This window comes from Miscanthus floridulus, chromosome 13, assembly GCF_019320115.1.
Source record: "Miscanthus floridulus cultivar M001 chromosome 13, ASM1932011v1, whole genome shotgun sequence".
In the NCBI taxonomy this organism is placed as follows: Eukaryota; Viridiplantae; Streptophyta; class Magnoliopsida; order Poales; family Poaceae; genus Miscanthus; species Miscanthus floridulus.
In genome coordinates, this window is record NC_089592.1 from 78,444,533 (window position 1) to 78,460,476 (window position 15,944).

At 45.2% G+C, this 15,944-nt stretch overlaps 1 protein-coding gene and 1 pseudogene across 5 annotated transcripts; both read right to left on the reverse strand.

Annotated features, from left to right (window-relative positions):
• LOC136498936 (14-3-3-like protein GF14-C) lies at nt 1–3,600 on the reverse strand. Of its 5 annotated transcripts, XM_066494639.1 has the most exons (7): nt 3,444–3,600; nt 1,949–2,361; nt 1,765–1,843; nt 1,502–1,624; nt 766–882; nt 619–673; nt 1–235 (listed from the first exon to the last, which is right to left on the reverse strand). In XM_066494639.1, the coding sequence occupies exons 2-6, from the start codon at nt 2,338–2,340 to the stop codon at nt 623–625; spliced, it is 762 nt and encodes a 253-aa protein (XP_066350736.1). In that variant the 5' UTR covers nt 2,341–2,361; nt 3,444–3,600; the 3' UTR covers nt 1–235; nt 619–622. The 5 variants fall into 5 exon arrangements, with proteins under 5 accessions (XP_066350736.1, XP_066350731.1, XP_066350733.1 ...); XM_066494634.1 differs by lacking the exon at nt 1–235 and having other exon boundaries at nt 412–673; XM_066494636.1 differs by lacking the exon at nt 1–235 and having other exon boundaries at nt 412–673; nt 1,949–2,376; nt 3,444–3,598.
• Nucleotides 2,957–15,944, reverse strand: part of LOC136500109 (disease resistance protein Pik-2-like) — a 25,873-nt pseudogene continuing 12,885 nt past the window's right edge.

The following is a 15,944-nucleotide window of genomic DNA, read 5'->3' on the forward strand; positions in this document are numbered from 1 at the left end:
TCCTGTGAATAATGCATATAATATTACAGACACATGTCTATGCAGCTATCCACCCTACAAATCTTAGGAGGATTATAGTTCGATTGATGATCAGTTATACATGCCATCTGGGCTTGCTGCTTCTGCTCTCTCCCTCTTTTTCCTGCTCCGGCTAGGAGCATCCTTCCCTGCCGCCATCACAAGAGCTGATGACTGACGCCGCGTCCTGCTGCTCCCACCGCCGCCTGCTGTTCGGCTGGCCAGACAAAGGTGGTCATGCAGTGAAACACAATACGTATTAGCTACTAGCCTACTACTAACACCATCCTAAGCATGATTCGGAAAAAAAAACACCATCCTAAGCAAATCTAAAACTAGCATGTTGGGAAACTAATAAAGATTGAAAACAGAACCCAACAGACAGCAATCCACTGCAAGAGCAAAACGAGAACGGATGACTTCAACAGCAGTAACAATACATCAGTCCAAATGGACCCAGGGCCAACTAAAGTAATGGGACTAATTTGACTACTACCACCAGCCTACAACATGAAGAGGGAGGGAACGAGAAGACAGAATCTTGGAATGCATGGAGCAGCAAATGCCTTCTATCAGCACAGGGCGTCCATCTAGATTTACCAGGCTACTCAGCATCACCCTTCGAGGCTTCTTTGCCCTCCTCAATGCCCTCCTCCTGCCACAGAGAAAATTGCATGATATTGCATCAGATTCGTGAGTATGGATAATGTCATACAGACAGGCAAAGTTCAGCTGCTGAGGAGATACCGTGATGTCAGAGGTCCAGAGGGTCAAGTTGTCCCTCAGGAGCTGCATAATCAAGGTGCTATCTTTGTAGGATTCCTCGCCAAGCGTGTCCAACTCAGAAATAGCCTCATCAAATGCCTGCAAAGAATAGTTGATCAGAAATAAAACCCACATGCGCCCAACAAAGCAGCTACACAGATTGTACACATTATGCACTTGTGTCATCTAGAATATGATCAGTCTTCTCAATCAGCAACAAATACCATGCAATTCTTGTAGGTGTAACAACACAACAATAATACTAATAAGAAAGCTATGATGATGAATTACTACTGCCGCTGCTTGCAAGGTTTTCTGCTGCTACATAATTGGTTTGTGTGGCAAAAAGTGTCAAATGCTCATCACCCCAAAGCATGAAGTGCGGCACATTATACCCAACAATGCAATTATGCCACAAGAGATAAGATGTATAACAGTGAAACTGAAACAAAAGAAATCTGCAATCCACCTGAATCTAAAGCCCACATGAGTAATCACATAGGACTAGCAGAGTCATCCAGTTGTTCTGATGAACAAGCAACAGAAGGATCTAACCATATCTACAGTGAAAATGTGAAATCGCTGTGCTTGAGTTTACAAAAACAATTCATATACTATTTTGCACCTCTTCTTTCAGCCCAGATTCAAACAAGCAACACAGAAGCTAGTTACAACTGAAACCGGGTACAGCAAATAGAAAGACAAATGCGATACCTACCTGCTTAGCAAGGTTGCAAGCTTTGTCCGGAGAGTTCAGAATCTCATAATAGAACACTGAGAAGTTAAGTGCAAGTCCAAGCCTTATGGGATGAGTAGGTGCCAGTTCAGCCAATGCAATATCCTACACAAGTATAGGACAGACATTTTTCAGAAGATATTAAATTGCAGTACTTATGGAAGAATATATCCACTTCCATAAAAGTAACTAAACAATAATCAAATACAAGAAGGTTGTTATGGCCAGTGATAACATGAACCAACCTGGGCTGCCTTATAAGCCACCATTGTGCCCTCTGCAGATTCCTTCCTCTCAGCACCAGTCTTAAACTCAGCAAGGTACCTTTCAATCAAAAATAAAAAATAAAAAAGTAAACCAAATTAGATCTAATATTATAGACTATAAATATATTCAACTACGCAACAATATAGTGTTCCACTTCCTAACCTGTGATAATCGCCCTTCATCTTGAGGTAAAACACCTTGGACTCTGCAGCAGTGGAGGAAGGCACAAGGTGCGAGTCAAGCAGCTTCAGGATACCATCACAAATGTTGCTCAATTCAGCCTCAATCTTGCCACGGTACTCCTTAATCTGAGCAACATGTTCCTCATTCTTGCGGGACTCCTCCTTCTGCTCGATGGAGGAGACAATGCGCCATGAGGCACGGCGGGCCCCAATCACATTCTTGTAGGCAACAGATAGGAGGTTACGCTCCTCAACAGTGAGCTCTTCCACATCAACGGTCTTAGCCACCTTCTCCATGTACTCAACCATTTCCTCGTACCGTTCTGCTTGCTCAGCCAGCTTGGCCATGTAGACATTCTCCTCCCGCGACATGTTGATCAATGAATAGAATTACTGCAATAACCCCCACTGATGAGGCAATGTCAAGAACCAGTAGAAAATTATATCATCTAGACAAAATGACAACATGAGGAAGGGCAATGAGTATCTGACTGAGATAGTCACAGAATTCTAGCTCATTCACAGTACCTAACAATAAAAGCTATGTGATGTGACCACACAAACATGCCTACAAAATCTGTTGAGCAAATATCCAGAACATTGTAAAATTGTTCCAACAAAAATATATTGTCATACACATTTTTATTTGGTGACACATAAATTTCACATATAATTACATAAACCTCCAAAATATGGCCTAATATCATTTATCAGTTTGTTGCGTTGTCCATCCATGTGAAGCAGGGAACCCATTGAATATTATGATCTGGTACTACTTACAATACAGCATAACAAAAAGGTTAACAACAGGCCAACCAGATAAAACCATGACAACAATTATACCTCAAGGACACTGCGTCACGACTCACGAAACCAAACTAGATTAGTACCAAAATAAGCATATTACTACACGTTCTAGTACCAGATTAACAATTTCAACAACGTCGTGAAGCCATCAGCTCGAAAAGAATCCCACGGGCGTAATGTTTCAAAAAGTAAGCGAGAAATCACACTTACAACCGTGCAGCATCAGGACGAGCGCGACCTTGATCCAGAAATCATAGTGCAGGCGTATAACTACATCAGATTTGCGGCACTTGCACGGCCAAATCGACATGGGCAACCATCTCGCCTCCCCATAAGTAATCAATACATTATCCCTAATAATCTCCTCCCCAAACGCTAGAGAACACATGAAGAAAAACGGGTAACAAAAAAATTTCGAGTTTACGCGCGACAATGCCAGCCAAATCGTGCGGATCTACGCGCCCCACACAGTCAGGTTCACAGATCTCGCGGATCGGAACCAAACGAGAACCCCTACTACACCAGCGACAAGCAGATCTAGCCACCACACATAACAGGGCCCGAAAATTCAAATAAAAACCGGGGAAATCGTCGCCGCTCGCATCTCTCACAACGGTACGACGAGATAGGAGCATAAAAGGAATTGAGGGGGAAGCTCTAACCCTAACCTTCCGGGAGTGCGAGGCGAGGTGATGCACGGGCGCGTCGGACGCGGGTCGTCTCGATCTCGATGCGAGTGGCGCTGGTGCGGAGACGAGGGGTGGTGTGGACCGGGGCGCACGCCGAGGGGGGCCGCCTATATAGCTCGAAGGAATCGCCAGCCTGTGCGGTCAACGAATGTGGTGTTGTAGTACGCGCTTGGGCCGCAAGGGCCCATCGGCAGCCTCACGGGTGGAAAAAGCAGACAACATGGTAGGACGGATTCTGGTGGGGCCAGTGTGTCATATATGCGTTCGAACGATGGACGCTACGTGACGTCACGTTGTCCAGGTCGTATTCACAAATATCTGATACTCCCATGACGCATATAAAATCTCTCAGTCCGCACGTTCCGCTCTCCTCCTCCATGGTCGAACCCCGGCCTTCAATCGAGGTCCGGACCCCCGCGACTCGCCGTGGCCCAGCGCCGCTCTCCGTTCCTCCTCCGTGGCCGCACCCAGGACTTCATTTGCCCCCGCCTTCTTCTCCTCCTCATCGTGGCCCTCGCCGCCACCACGACTTCGTCCTGCTTCGCTCTTCCCTCACCGTCGTAACCACGACGTCTGCTGCCACGCGGCCGCTCTCCAAGCTCCCCTAAGCCCGTGGTATTGCTCATATCCTCGGATGGCTTCCGCTTTGGGTACCAGTACAAGGTCACTCTCCCGCACATCCGTCGCCTCATTGCCGGCATCGGCGTCCTCCTCATCACATCCTCCTGCGCGCTAGAGACAGCAAGGGCGTCGTGGCTGTGCCATACTTCGCGACCGCCTCGAGCCTTGCTAGACATGGTGGTCACCGCCCACTAGAGTGTCGCGCCAGACAAGTTACAAGCGTATGTTTCAAGTGTTTCACATGCATATTGCAAGCGTTTCGTGTTGATGTTGCAAAAGTAGATCGGGATGTTACATATGTTGCAATGGCTATACACGTATATTGCAAGCATCATTTCTAAATATTTCATCTGTTTTTTCAAACATATGTTGAAAATGTGTTTATTTGGATGTTGCATATGTTACCCACATATGTTGCAAGTGTTTTATCTGAATGTTGCACATGCTTTTGCAATGGCTTTTCAAGTGTGTTTAAGGTGTTTTTGTAAGTGTTTCGGACATATGTTTCAAGTGTTTGATCTGCCTTCAGACGTATGCTGTAAATGTTTCATCTGATTGTTTCAAAAGTAGATTGGGTGCTGCTGCTGGGGACCCACCTGCCACAGCAGGAGTCCGAGCGGGGGAAGTCGAGGGGTCGCGAGCGACCTCTGTGTGGGGTCCGGAGGCGCAGGTGACGTTCGGACGGGCGTGGCCCCACGTGGGCGTGCAAAAACGAAGTGCAGACGTGGCCGTCTGGATGTCCGGGGCTCCAGCACTGCCGTTGAAAGAAAGGAGTGAAAGAATCAATCAAAGAAGTAAATAAATCAATAATGTATTTGGTAGTCTCACGGCTGCACCTGGAATATGCGTGGGATGCAAATTTGTGGTGCTGTTTATTTTCTTCTCAGTTCCTCCTCTCAATGGTGTTAGCCTAAACGTTTATAAATAAACTAACTGCCACTACTGTTTAGTTTTTTATTCGGACTAAACAGCCATTAAACGTATTAAGCAGTGATCAAACGAGATAAACGACCGATTAAACGGACACGATAAGCCACTGTATAGCGTTTACATAGCGTGTACACCGGCTACAGGGTTGTGTATGCGAACAGTTCCTCTCATGCTTGACCGTGCGTCCCTGCCTATCTATCCTGTTTTGCCTCCGTCTTGGGCAGCTCCCGTTACGCCAATTCCTTGCTAGGCCAACCGCCCACGGCTCGTTTGGTTGCGGTAATGGGAAGCAGGTGGGAGTTTAGAGATAGGCAGCGGCGGATCCAGAAAATATTTTAGGGGGGACTGAACAACACTGCTGCTCGATCTTAAGTCTCAGCCCCCCCTATACTATAGAACTTTGCCTAAAAATTCATATGGGCTCTACAGTAATTTGCACTGATTCGGTTTGGGTAGGGGGGGCTTGAGCCCCCCCCCCCCCCCCCCCCCCCCCCCGCCCCCGCCCCACCGCTGGATCCGCCCCTGGAGATAGGAGTTTATAAATCTCTTGTTTATTTTGTGAGAATGGGAGTTTTGATGAGAAGATGAAGGATAATTTAGAGGGCCAACTCCCACTAATCAATTCTCTAAGAGAGGGGTGAGAATTGGGTGGGAGTTGTGTTTTTAATCAAAGAAAAATAGATCCGCACCGTCCATGATGATTTGCCTTTTTAATTTCCCCCTCAAAACCCCCATATCAAATAGGGGATATGAATTCCCTCTTCAATTCCCCTTATTATTTTTCTTCACGAACCAAACAAAAGATTGGGACTAAAAGTCAAATGTCTTGCACTATCTGTCTACTAGGTCTAGGCCCTGTTTGGATGCTCAGTTTTTTTTTTTTGGAGTTTTAGATTAATACTGTGATTTTTTTAAAATGCCTAGATATTTGAAAGAAAGAAGGTGTTTGGGTGTAATTAATTCTCAGTTTTGGAAACTACGGCATTAGCAAAACCACTGTTTTTCCAGAGTCCCCGAAACTGAACCGTGACCCTCTTTATTTTCGACGGAAGTCTTCGCGCGCGCGACGCGCGTCCTCGCGCACGTCCTCCCCAGATGGCACGTGTCTTGTTTTCTCTGTGCGCCTTTTTTTCCTTCCGTGTGCAGCCATTTTCTTTCCGAGACTCTCCATCTTCCAGAACCAAAAGGTTGTTTGCTCACGCAGCTCACAAACCATATTGTTCAATCCATTGTTCGCTTCCCAGATGGCTGTTTATAAAAGTATGAAATGTACAACATGATAAAACAATATCTGCCTGTGAGGTATAAAAAGAGGTGGCCTACCCTGTGCTCGCCTGCTCGCTCGCACATAGTTAGGCCGCCTCTTTTTGACATTTATTTATTTTAATTATAAAATTTATAGAAGTTCATTTATTAATTAAAAGAAGTAATTTTTAAACATACAAAAACTATTCATTTTTCAAGTTTCATATTTTTTCTAGGTAGAGTACATCATATAGAGGCTACACAAAAATTTTTAGAATGTTTGAAGCTCTAATTATTTTTTTACAAAAATAACAAATTTTAGCACTATTCATCCATTTTCAGAAAAAGAAAAAGAATCAAAATTCATTTTCCCGCGCTCTGCAGCGGCGGCGACGGCCCACTCACGTACCCAGATGGTAATGGCCCAATAGTTTAAGTACCCAAGTGGGAGGTTTTTTAGTTCGAGTACCCAGATGGTAATGCTCCCATAGTTTAAGTACGCAGGTGGTAGTTTTTTCAGTTCGAGTACCTAGATGGTAATGCCTCAATAGTTTAAGTACCCAGGGTGTATTTTACTCTAAAAATTATTCTGTAGTGCATCTTGCAACACTCGCACATATGTAGCTGAGCCTTCCCACCCCGCACTAACATGTACAAACCGATTGTCAAAATTACATGCAACCATGACATTTTGAGACAGTGTCCCCTTCCTATTTTGGTATGGATCTTGTAAATGTGGAGCAATGGAAATCGGAACATATATTCCATCTATTGCTCCAATGCGGTCCTACATAACATAAATATAGTTAAAATTTGAACATGAGAACATAAATAGATGTACGAAAAATGAGTGCCACTAGCAGTACCTTAAAGTGTGGCATAAACTTTGAATTACTTGAAATTTTGATCGGAGTATTGATGGTTGGCAATTATATAAGGCTTCCTGTTAACCTCACGATTTCTCTTAGTACTGATCCAAAGTGTCTACTTATTGTCTCGCCGCTATGTTGGAAACGCCATTGCAGATCTCTATTGCTTGCATTTTTTGATATAGCATACATGAAAAATAGCTGCATGTTCTTCAACCGCAACTCCTCTTGTATCTTGCAGAAGATTCTTATCTCGAAGAAAATTCACCAATCTATAAAAGATTGCTTTCTCCATTCTAAATTCTCGCTTGTAGCCTAACTCATGACCCTTCAAAACTTCTGATACATATTCTTCTCTTGAAATAATAGAATCACGGATTGGTGTATGCTCAGATGAAGAATCACTCCCAAGATTATATCCTGTGATGAGAGCAAACTCATCATCATCTCTTTGCTTGCGCTGGATAAAACTTCTTCGCATTGTTTATAATTGTTGAACTGCGGTGTTTAGACAAAGCTTTCTATATATAAATATTTAGATAGAGTTGTGATTAGTTTGCATGCAAGGTCCTCGTAAGATCTGATCAATATATAGGAAAAAAAGTCCGGCATGCTAGGCACAGAAATAATTGTGATCCGTGGATAACCTTGCATGACAGCTGCAGTCAAGCCAGATGCACGCAATGAGGATCAAGTTTGACTACTCATAGTTTCATTATTTAAATAATAGATTTCTCTTGCTGTATAAAGAGCAGATGCTGTCATATTTGTACGCTTCCACGCAGCCGGGCCATTTGAAATTGCCGGCAACAATACTACAGTAGCCAACACACATCAAGCGTCATGGCTTTTTCCAAAACAGAGAAAAACTCTAGTTTCTAAATACCATGGTATTACATGGTTGTGGTCTTTAAAACTGTGGTTTCAAGATACCGCAGTTTTAGGCCTTGTTTAGTTCCTGGATGTAAAGTTTTGAGGTGTCACATCGGCTGTCATATAGAGGTGTCGCATGGAGTATTTGGATACTAATAGAAAAACAAATTACAGAATCCGTCAGTAAACCGCGAGACAAATTCATTAAACCTAATTAATTCGTCATTACCACATGTGTGTACTGTAGCACTTTATTATCGAATCATGGACTAATTAGGCTTAAAAGATTCGTCTCGCAAATTAATCACAATCTGTGCAATTAGTTATTTTTTAGTCTATATTTAATACTCCATGCATATGTCCAAATATTTGATGTGATAGGATGTAAAGTTTTAGGATGAAAACTAAACAAGGGCTTAGAATACTGTAACATCCAAACGGGCCTAGCAGTCTAGCACCATTGCTAGGTCCAGTACAGTACTTGTCCTCAGGGAAACATATTTGGACCCGGAGGGCTGCAGCCTCAGACGTGGCCCAAAACTTCTAGGGGGAAATTCTTTGTATGCCATTAAAAAAGATCGCAACGTTCTTTGTGTTTTTGGAAAAGTTTAGCGGTCTTCAGCGTCACTGCTCTAACTTTTTTTGTGCCCTACATGCCACTGCCGTCAGTTTGGGCTCTAACGCCGTCAAACTGCATGTGTAAAAAGTCGAAAATACCCTTATGTCTAAATATGTCATTATTTTTTTTGAGCATCTTAACGACTTCAAATGAAAAAACTCAAAACTAAAAAATTATAGATCTCGTCGAGATCTATAATTTTTATATAAAAATTATCTTTATTTAATTCCGCAAAAAATATGATTGGATATGATTAATATATCTTAGAAATAGGATCTCGTCGAGATATTTAAGTGAAGAAGCTTCCCGATGTGCTCAAGGTGATGATCAACTAGACCTGATGTGCCCTCTAAGTCTAGCACTCGCAGCAACCTCATCTTATGAGAAATGAAAAATGATCTCCACTCTCCAAACACTGTTAATGACCGCATACGAGACAGGTCTACTGCACTCTCGAATTCACTCTTATCTCCTTTCCAATTGCTGCTTATGGTAAGGTGACGAACTGTTCCATGGGCATTGGAGCTACAACCTTCCTCCAATCTAAAAACAAGATTTTCCTCTGTTGATTTTGAGATGCTGAACTATAATTGATCGTTGAGATGGTAGAATCATGCTCCTGTCAATGAGTTCCATAAAATAGCAATCGGCTATTTCCCCAGGAGACTTGCCACGCACATCGCTTGAGTAACCCTCTGCGGTCCACCGGTGCACCAAGCGTCTTCGACTAATATTATGGCCATCAGGAAAGATGGACATATATAAGAAACAAGATTTCAGGTGATAAGGTAAACCATCGTAGCTTTTCATAAGGACATTCTTTATCATCCCGAGCTCTGGATTCATATCCAGTTCAGCACTAATATGCTCGTTCAACTTTCTCCACTCCAGGGGAATTTTTGGTTGCTTTGCCAAGAAGCCACCTATGGTAACTATTGCAAGAGGAAGTCCTTTGCACTTCTTCAAGATTATTTTTTCCTCTTCAGCCAACTCTGGGTGCTGCTCATCCAAATCTATAACCTTCTGAAACACCTAAATTTGGTTCCTAAATACGATTTAGCACTAATTAAGTGTGTGAACATGGAAACACAATATTAGTTGCAATTATTAATTAGTTTATGAACTAATAATTTAGCCTACCCCAACTTATTTGGGACTTAAAGGCTTTGTTGTTGTTTATGAACTAATAATTAGTTTATGAGGACAATTATTTCATTATGTGTGTGAACATGGAAACACAATATGTCTTACAGTTGTGTAACTAGGTAAAATAGGTCCAAAGACTATCTTGGAGTTGGTGCGGACCTCCCTCAACCTCCTCTTCCTCAAAGGATGAATAGATGATCCCACTAAGGATCGGACAACAAATGCTACATCATCAAGATCTAACTAAAACTGTATATATATATGTCCTTGAAGCTTACTCCATAGTATGTTGCTTGCATGTTTCTAATCGCCGCAAATAAATCTCATCATATTTTGCTTAGTTTCATAGATTCTCTAAAGTTAATTGCATATTCTTTTGAACAAAAATCTACTAGGGGCCATTCTGGTTTATCGGCTTTCACACCAACGGTTCAAGTTTGCTAGTTTCCTATGCCAGCAACATATATGGCTTTGACAGCCCATTCACTCTCTCAGTAGCCTAGCCTTCACCTAGTAATATTTTGTTTCCCGTTAGCATGTGTCCCACCGCCCGTTAATAACCCCATGCTGTGGCAGAGCCAAAGCTGAATGAAAGGAGGGGCCGGATGGAGCTAGAACTAAAAAATTCTCTCCTTTTCTTTGGCTACAAATTTGCTAAGAGTGCCGATCAGTTGAATAGAATGTCAACAATAATCCAATAGAGAGCAAATGCCTAAGAAATAGATATGATATGCTTCCAGCATATACACTGTCCAAATTAACCAAAACCTAATCATCAGTGTGCCTGTGCTTATCCTGTTTGAACATGTTCATCCTAACTAGAGCCTACAGACGTCATAGGTGAAGTACCTTAAACATCGACCTAAGGACCTCAGGAACTTATCACGACTAACGTTTGCGATTTTAGCCCTGTAGTCAGTCTGGGACTTATGGACGGCTTGCTGGCTCTAGATGGCATGCATGGCAGTTGCGAGGAGGCCAACAAGCGCAGAGACCAGAAAGCTTCCGATATAAAGCAGACATGAAGACAAGTACAGTACTAACTATGCATGCAGCCATGTAGATGTGCATCGAGTAGCCTAATTTTTTACAATTTAACCTTTTTTTTAAGAAAATTTACGTTTGGCCCTGATAAAGAATTGTCCTCATCAGGCCCCCTGGTAGACTTAAACTCATCTTTGGACCCTGGAGTCGGCGCCAGGACTCATGGTGCCGAGGTAACACGTCTCGGCGCCACAGATCTTGGCGCCGAGGTGCCTGGCCGAGATCCTAGGTGGCGTTGACGTGGCCGGTACCTGGACGCCATAATACATGGCACCGAGGTCGGCGCCACAGATCTTGGCACCGACCTCGGACACGCTGATGACTGGTAGACTGGGCAGCCGCGTTGCCTCGGTTCCCGTGTTCGTCACAAAACTGGCTGGCCGAGCAGCCTTCCTCCACTCACAACTGGCCGCGTTGCCGCGTGTGGCAGAACCACCCGGAATAGCGTACTTACGGAGGCGCTCGTCTTCCACCAGACACTAAGCACCCCGAAAGCCCCTATCACGAGCGGTATCCGTCGGGCACACCCCGAGGGAGAACCCGAAAGATCCACATTTATCCCAAGGATCCAATAATGAAAACGAGTTACAACACAAGTCCATCTCATACATTAGAGTTTCTTAAAAGTACATTATTACAATACCAAATACAGAGTGCGGAATGATAAACAGCGGAATATTAAAGGATAACATCTAGCGATAAGATAACGAGGATTCCGTCTGAGCCCACCAGATGGATCCTCCACACAAGGAACTCCTCAAGCATCACCTGCAACAGGGGTAAATAAACCCTGAGTACACAATGTACTCGCAAGACTTATCCGATCAGTGGGAATACTTTCCCGACTCCAAGGAATATGCTAGGCTTTATGGTTGCTGGTTCTCTTTTAGCAAAAAGCAATACTAATAGTGAATCCTTATTGATACATTATTATCATCAGCCGGATTAAGTTCTCATCTAGTCAATCTATATAAGCACCTGTTCTACTTTCAAGCAGGGGTTGAGCAATCGATATTGTTCCTTCTCCTTTTTCACTTCCAGTTCTTACTACGGTGCTAAACCGCAGACAAGTCGTACCGGATAACCCGGCGATTCGCGAATCAATGTACCCAGCTGGGTGCCCCGAAGACACACGCCCCGCTTGTACCCCAGGCACAAGCAGGACTAACCCACCACTCTCCTGTCCCGGGTGTCCAGGTCCCCGTCCAAACTTGGACTCCAAGCCCCCACATCCTGAATCCCGGACTCAGTGCGGTGCAAGGACCTCCACCACCTCCTCTTCCCATCAGTCGGTCCGGAAAGAGCCGGATCCGCGACAAGAGAGCAGCAAGTCTTCCCTGCGCCCATACCCAAGTATGTGCTCGGGACAATAGTCTGTGACTTGCCTAGAGTCATATGCAACGACCGGTCCTTAATCGACATAGACAGGGAAAAAGTGTAACCGAGCTATGCCCTGTTGGCCGCAGGACACAACCCCTCACACCCACCAGTACCAGATCCACATCCCTGTCCGGTCACCATTTTTCCTTTCCATTATTTCATCATGATATCATAGTGTAATCACCTATTTGCGAGTAACGGCAGGTTACTCACGCTACCGACATCCTGAGCATAGCAGCTACTCGACCTGCACTAGTAGGACTCATGATGGATATATCTATGCATGTAGTTTCCATAAAATGCCTGTAACGTAAATGCATATCATATAAATATATTCAGTGATCATTTAAAAATAGGGGCTATGCACCGGGGCTTGCCTTGGGCAGGTGCCGGGTCAGCAAAGTCAGCACCAACAGGCTCCTGGGCTTCCTCCTGTGTGAAGATCTCCTCCTCGTACTCCTCGATCACCTCGTCGTACTCCGGCTCAACGACGGGCACGAAGTCTACCAGCTCGTGATCTACATGCATGAAATGATGATGCAATGCTTAGGAATATAACAACAACAGCTCTTAAAATAAAAGTACATTGATTTAGCTACTAAGCTATGGATATCGACCACGGTACTAGGCTACCTATTGTCGCCGATAACCATTTCGAAGTATCATTATTGTTATAGCAACTACCGCTATTCTTACCCCTAATGCTAGTTTACGCTATATACGATAAAGCAAAGGCAATAGCTACTTTATCTAACAACTCGTTCTAAGGCTATAAAATTTACAGCAAGTACACGATATCCTAGTGAACCTACTGTAAAATTTTCAAAGATAAAACTATTACCGATTTGCCACAATAATTCCTACAATTATTAATCTATATAATGCTAAGCTCGCTAATTAAAATTTATGAACCTATCATCATAATAGCTAACTGCAATCTAACTGTACTAATAAGTAGATGGTATTTTTGTGAACCTAACAAACTTGGTTTCACTATTTTTGGACAACCATACAATTTACTACTAATTATCGAAGTTTAGATTGAAACTAAATTGAATAATCATTTCTATTCTCAGGAACAACCGAAACAGGCCTCGTGGCCCACGGCCTGGCTCGGCAGCGGCCCAGCGGGCGGGCGACAGGCCGGCCCACAGCGGCAACGCGGCCCAGCAGTGGCCAGCGCGGGCGCGGCCCAGCGCGGCAGCGACGGGCGTGGCCCAGCCAGCGGCCCAGCCAGCGCACGCGGCCCAGCAGCGGCGGACGCGAGCGCGCGGCAGCAGCAGCGCAGCAGCAGCGCGGCCCAGCGGCCAGCGCGGCCCAGCGAGCAAGCGCGCGGCAGCAGCAGCGCAGCAGCAGCGCGTGGCGCGTGGGTGTGGCCCAGCAGGCAAGCGCGGACGCGCAGGCGCTAGCGGGCGGCCACGCGGGCGCGGCAGGCAGGCCGAGCAGGCGCGGCAGCGGTGCAGCGGCCAGCGCGGCGAGTGCGCGCGGCCCAACAGCGCGCGGCGCAGGCGCCAGCAGCGGCTGGCAGGGCCGGCCCAGCGCGAGCAGCAGGTGGCCAGCGCGAGCAGCGCGGCCCAGCAAGCGGCAGCAGCCCACAGAGGCGTATTTCAACGTATTACGACTTTATTTCCTACATGAAAAGCGGCCACAACACGTGTGATGTAGGGGTGACATCATGATGATGTCAGCAAGCTAAGATGAACAGTAACGCACCGTCGCTGCTCTGCTTGCTCTGCTCTGGCGATCTTCCGCCGGCCACGAAGAATATGCAAAACGGCGGTGGAGCTTTGAATGAAGTGGGCAGTGCGATACCCAGCTGAAGGAGAAGCTAGCAATGCGGTGAATTGAACTGGTGTGCTCTGGTTCAGTGGATGGACGACGGCGCAGCTCACCTCGTTCTTATGGAGCAGGCGGAGCTGTGCTTCCAAAATTGAAGCACAGTGAGGTGCTACAATGGGCAAGGTGGTGTCAATCAAGCTGCTGGCTGTCTCGCGGAGCCACGGACGCGACGAATTTCATTAACGCTCTACGGTCACGTCGAATTGAAAGCAAGAGGTACCGTTGGCCATGGCTTCAGCGGAGACAGAGGCGTTGGCACATCCACGGTCATTAACGCAAGGTACGCGTGCACATGACGACGGGAAACATTGAGACGTGCCCAGGCGACTGTCCGCGCGGTCGACCCACGCGAGTGCAGAGCTGATATGACTCGTGCGCAGTGTGCTTGCGTGCGGTGGCAGGCAACCGAGGCACAGTGGTGACCATGGTCAGATGGCTTGTCCGAAGCAGACGACGTGCACGGGTTTTCTACAAATTACCAAAAGTGGCTTCGTCGACCCATTTATAACTTACGCGAAATGACTTAAACTTCGAACGGTTTCGCGTCGCATTCCAATTCCGAGCTACCTGTTTCATTATCGACTACTGAGTACGTACTACAAATTTTTATTAAAGTTCACATACACGATCTACATCATTTTTATTTCATAAAAATCCGTTTAGAATACTAAACAATATAAAGCGACATGAAACTTAACATCTATTTCCCGTTTCGGATAAACGTTTCAAATGTCGTATATTGATTTATACTCCAATTTACACACATATGCACAAATACATAATGCTCCTGCGATGTTTTAGCAAAACATTACAATGTAACACCGGGGTGTTACAAATCTACCCCCCTAAAAGAAAATCTCGACCCGAGATTTATGTGCCTAGTGTGAGAAAGAGACAGAGAAATATATTTGGCGCAACACTAACTATCCGACCCAGAGAGGAGATGGGGGTAATGCTTTGTTAAGTAGCTCTCTTGCTCCCAGGTGGCTTCATCCTCTGAATGGTTTTGCCATTGCACCTTGTAAAACTTTATCACCCTGTTCCTGGTCACTCTCTCCTTCTCATCCAAGATTTTTATAGGATGCTCCACATAAGACAGATCAGGTTGGAGCGGAAGTCCTTCTATTTCCACAGATTCTTCAGGAACTCGTAGGCATTTCTTCAGTTGCGAGACGTGAAATACATTGTGAACTGCCGAGAGAATTTCCGGGAGTTGGAGACGATAAGCAACGGGACCACACTGCTGCAACACCTTGTATGGACCCACATACCGAGGGGCTAACTTGCCATGGACACCAAACCGATGTACCCCTCTCATAGGAGATACCTTGAGATACACAAAATCTCCAGCTGCAAATTCCAAAGGTCTTCTTCGCTTGTCTGCGTAAGCCTTCTGTCGACTCTGAGCTGCCTTCAAGTGTTCACGAATTATATTTACTTTCTCTCGGGCCTCCTTTATGAAATCAGGCCTGAAGTACCCACGGTCTCCTACTTCAACCCAGTTTAGTGGCGTCCTACACTTTTGTCCATATAAAGCTTCAAATGGTGCCATGCGGATACTCTCTTGATAACTGTTATTATAAGAAAATTCTGCCAGCTTTAAACAATGATCCCACTTCTCAGGAAAAGAGATGGTACAAGCCCGCAGCATATCCTCGAGCACCTGGTTCACCCTTTCAGTTTGACCATCAGTCTGTGGGTGGTATGCCGAGCTTCTGAGAAGACGAGTACCCAAACACTCCTGGAGTTTCTCCCAGAAACGAGAGACAAAAACTGACCCTCTATCAGAGATGATGGTGAGAGGAACTCCATGTAGGGTCACAATCCGATCAAAGTATAACTCCGCATACTTCTTTGCATTGTATCTAGTGTCCACCGGAAGGAAGTGGGCAGACTTGGTGAGACGGTCCACAA

Excerpts from the sequence above, each read along its gene's own strand:
- LOC136498936 (XM_066494639.1), bottom strand. The coding sequence starts at position 2,340 with ATGTCGCGGGAGGAGAATGTCTACATGGCCAAGCTGGCTGAGCAAGCA. Across the intron at positions 1,844-1,948 it reads ATGAAGGGCGATTATCACAG|GTACCTTGCTGAGTTTAAGA; the intron begins GTTAGGAAGTGG and ends TTTGATTGAAAG. Across the intron at positions 883-1,501 it reads CTTGCAACCTTGCTAAGCAG|GCATTTGATGAGGCTATTTC; the intron begins GTAGGTATCGCA and ends TATTCTTTGCAG.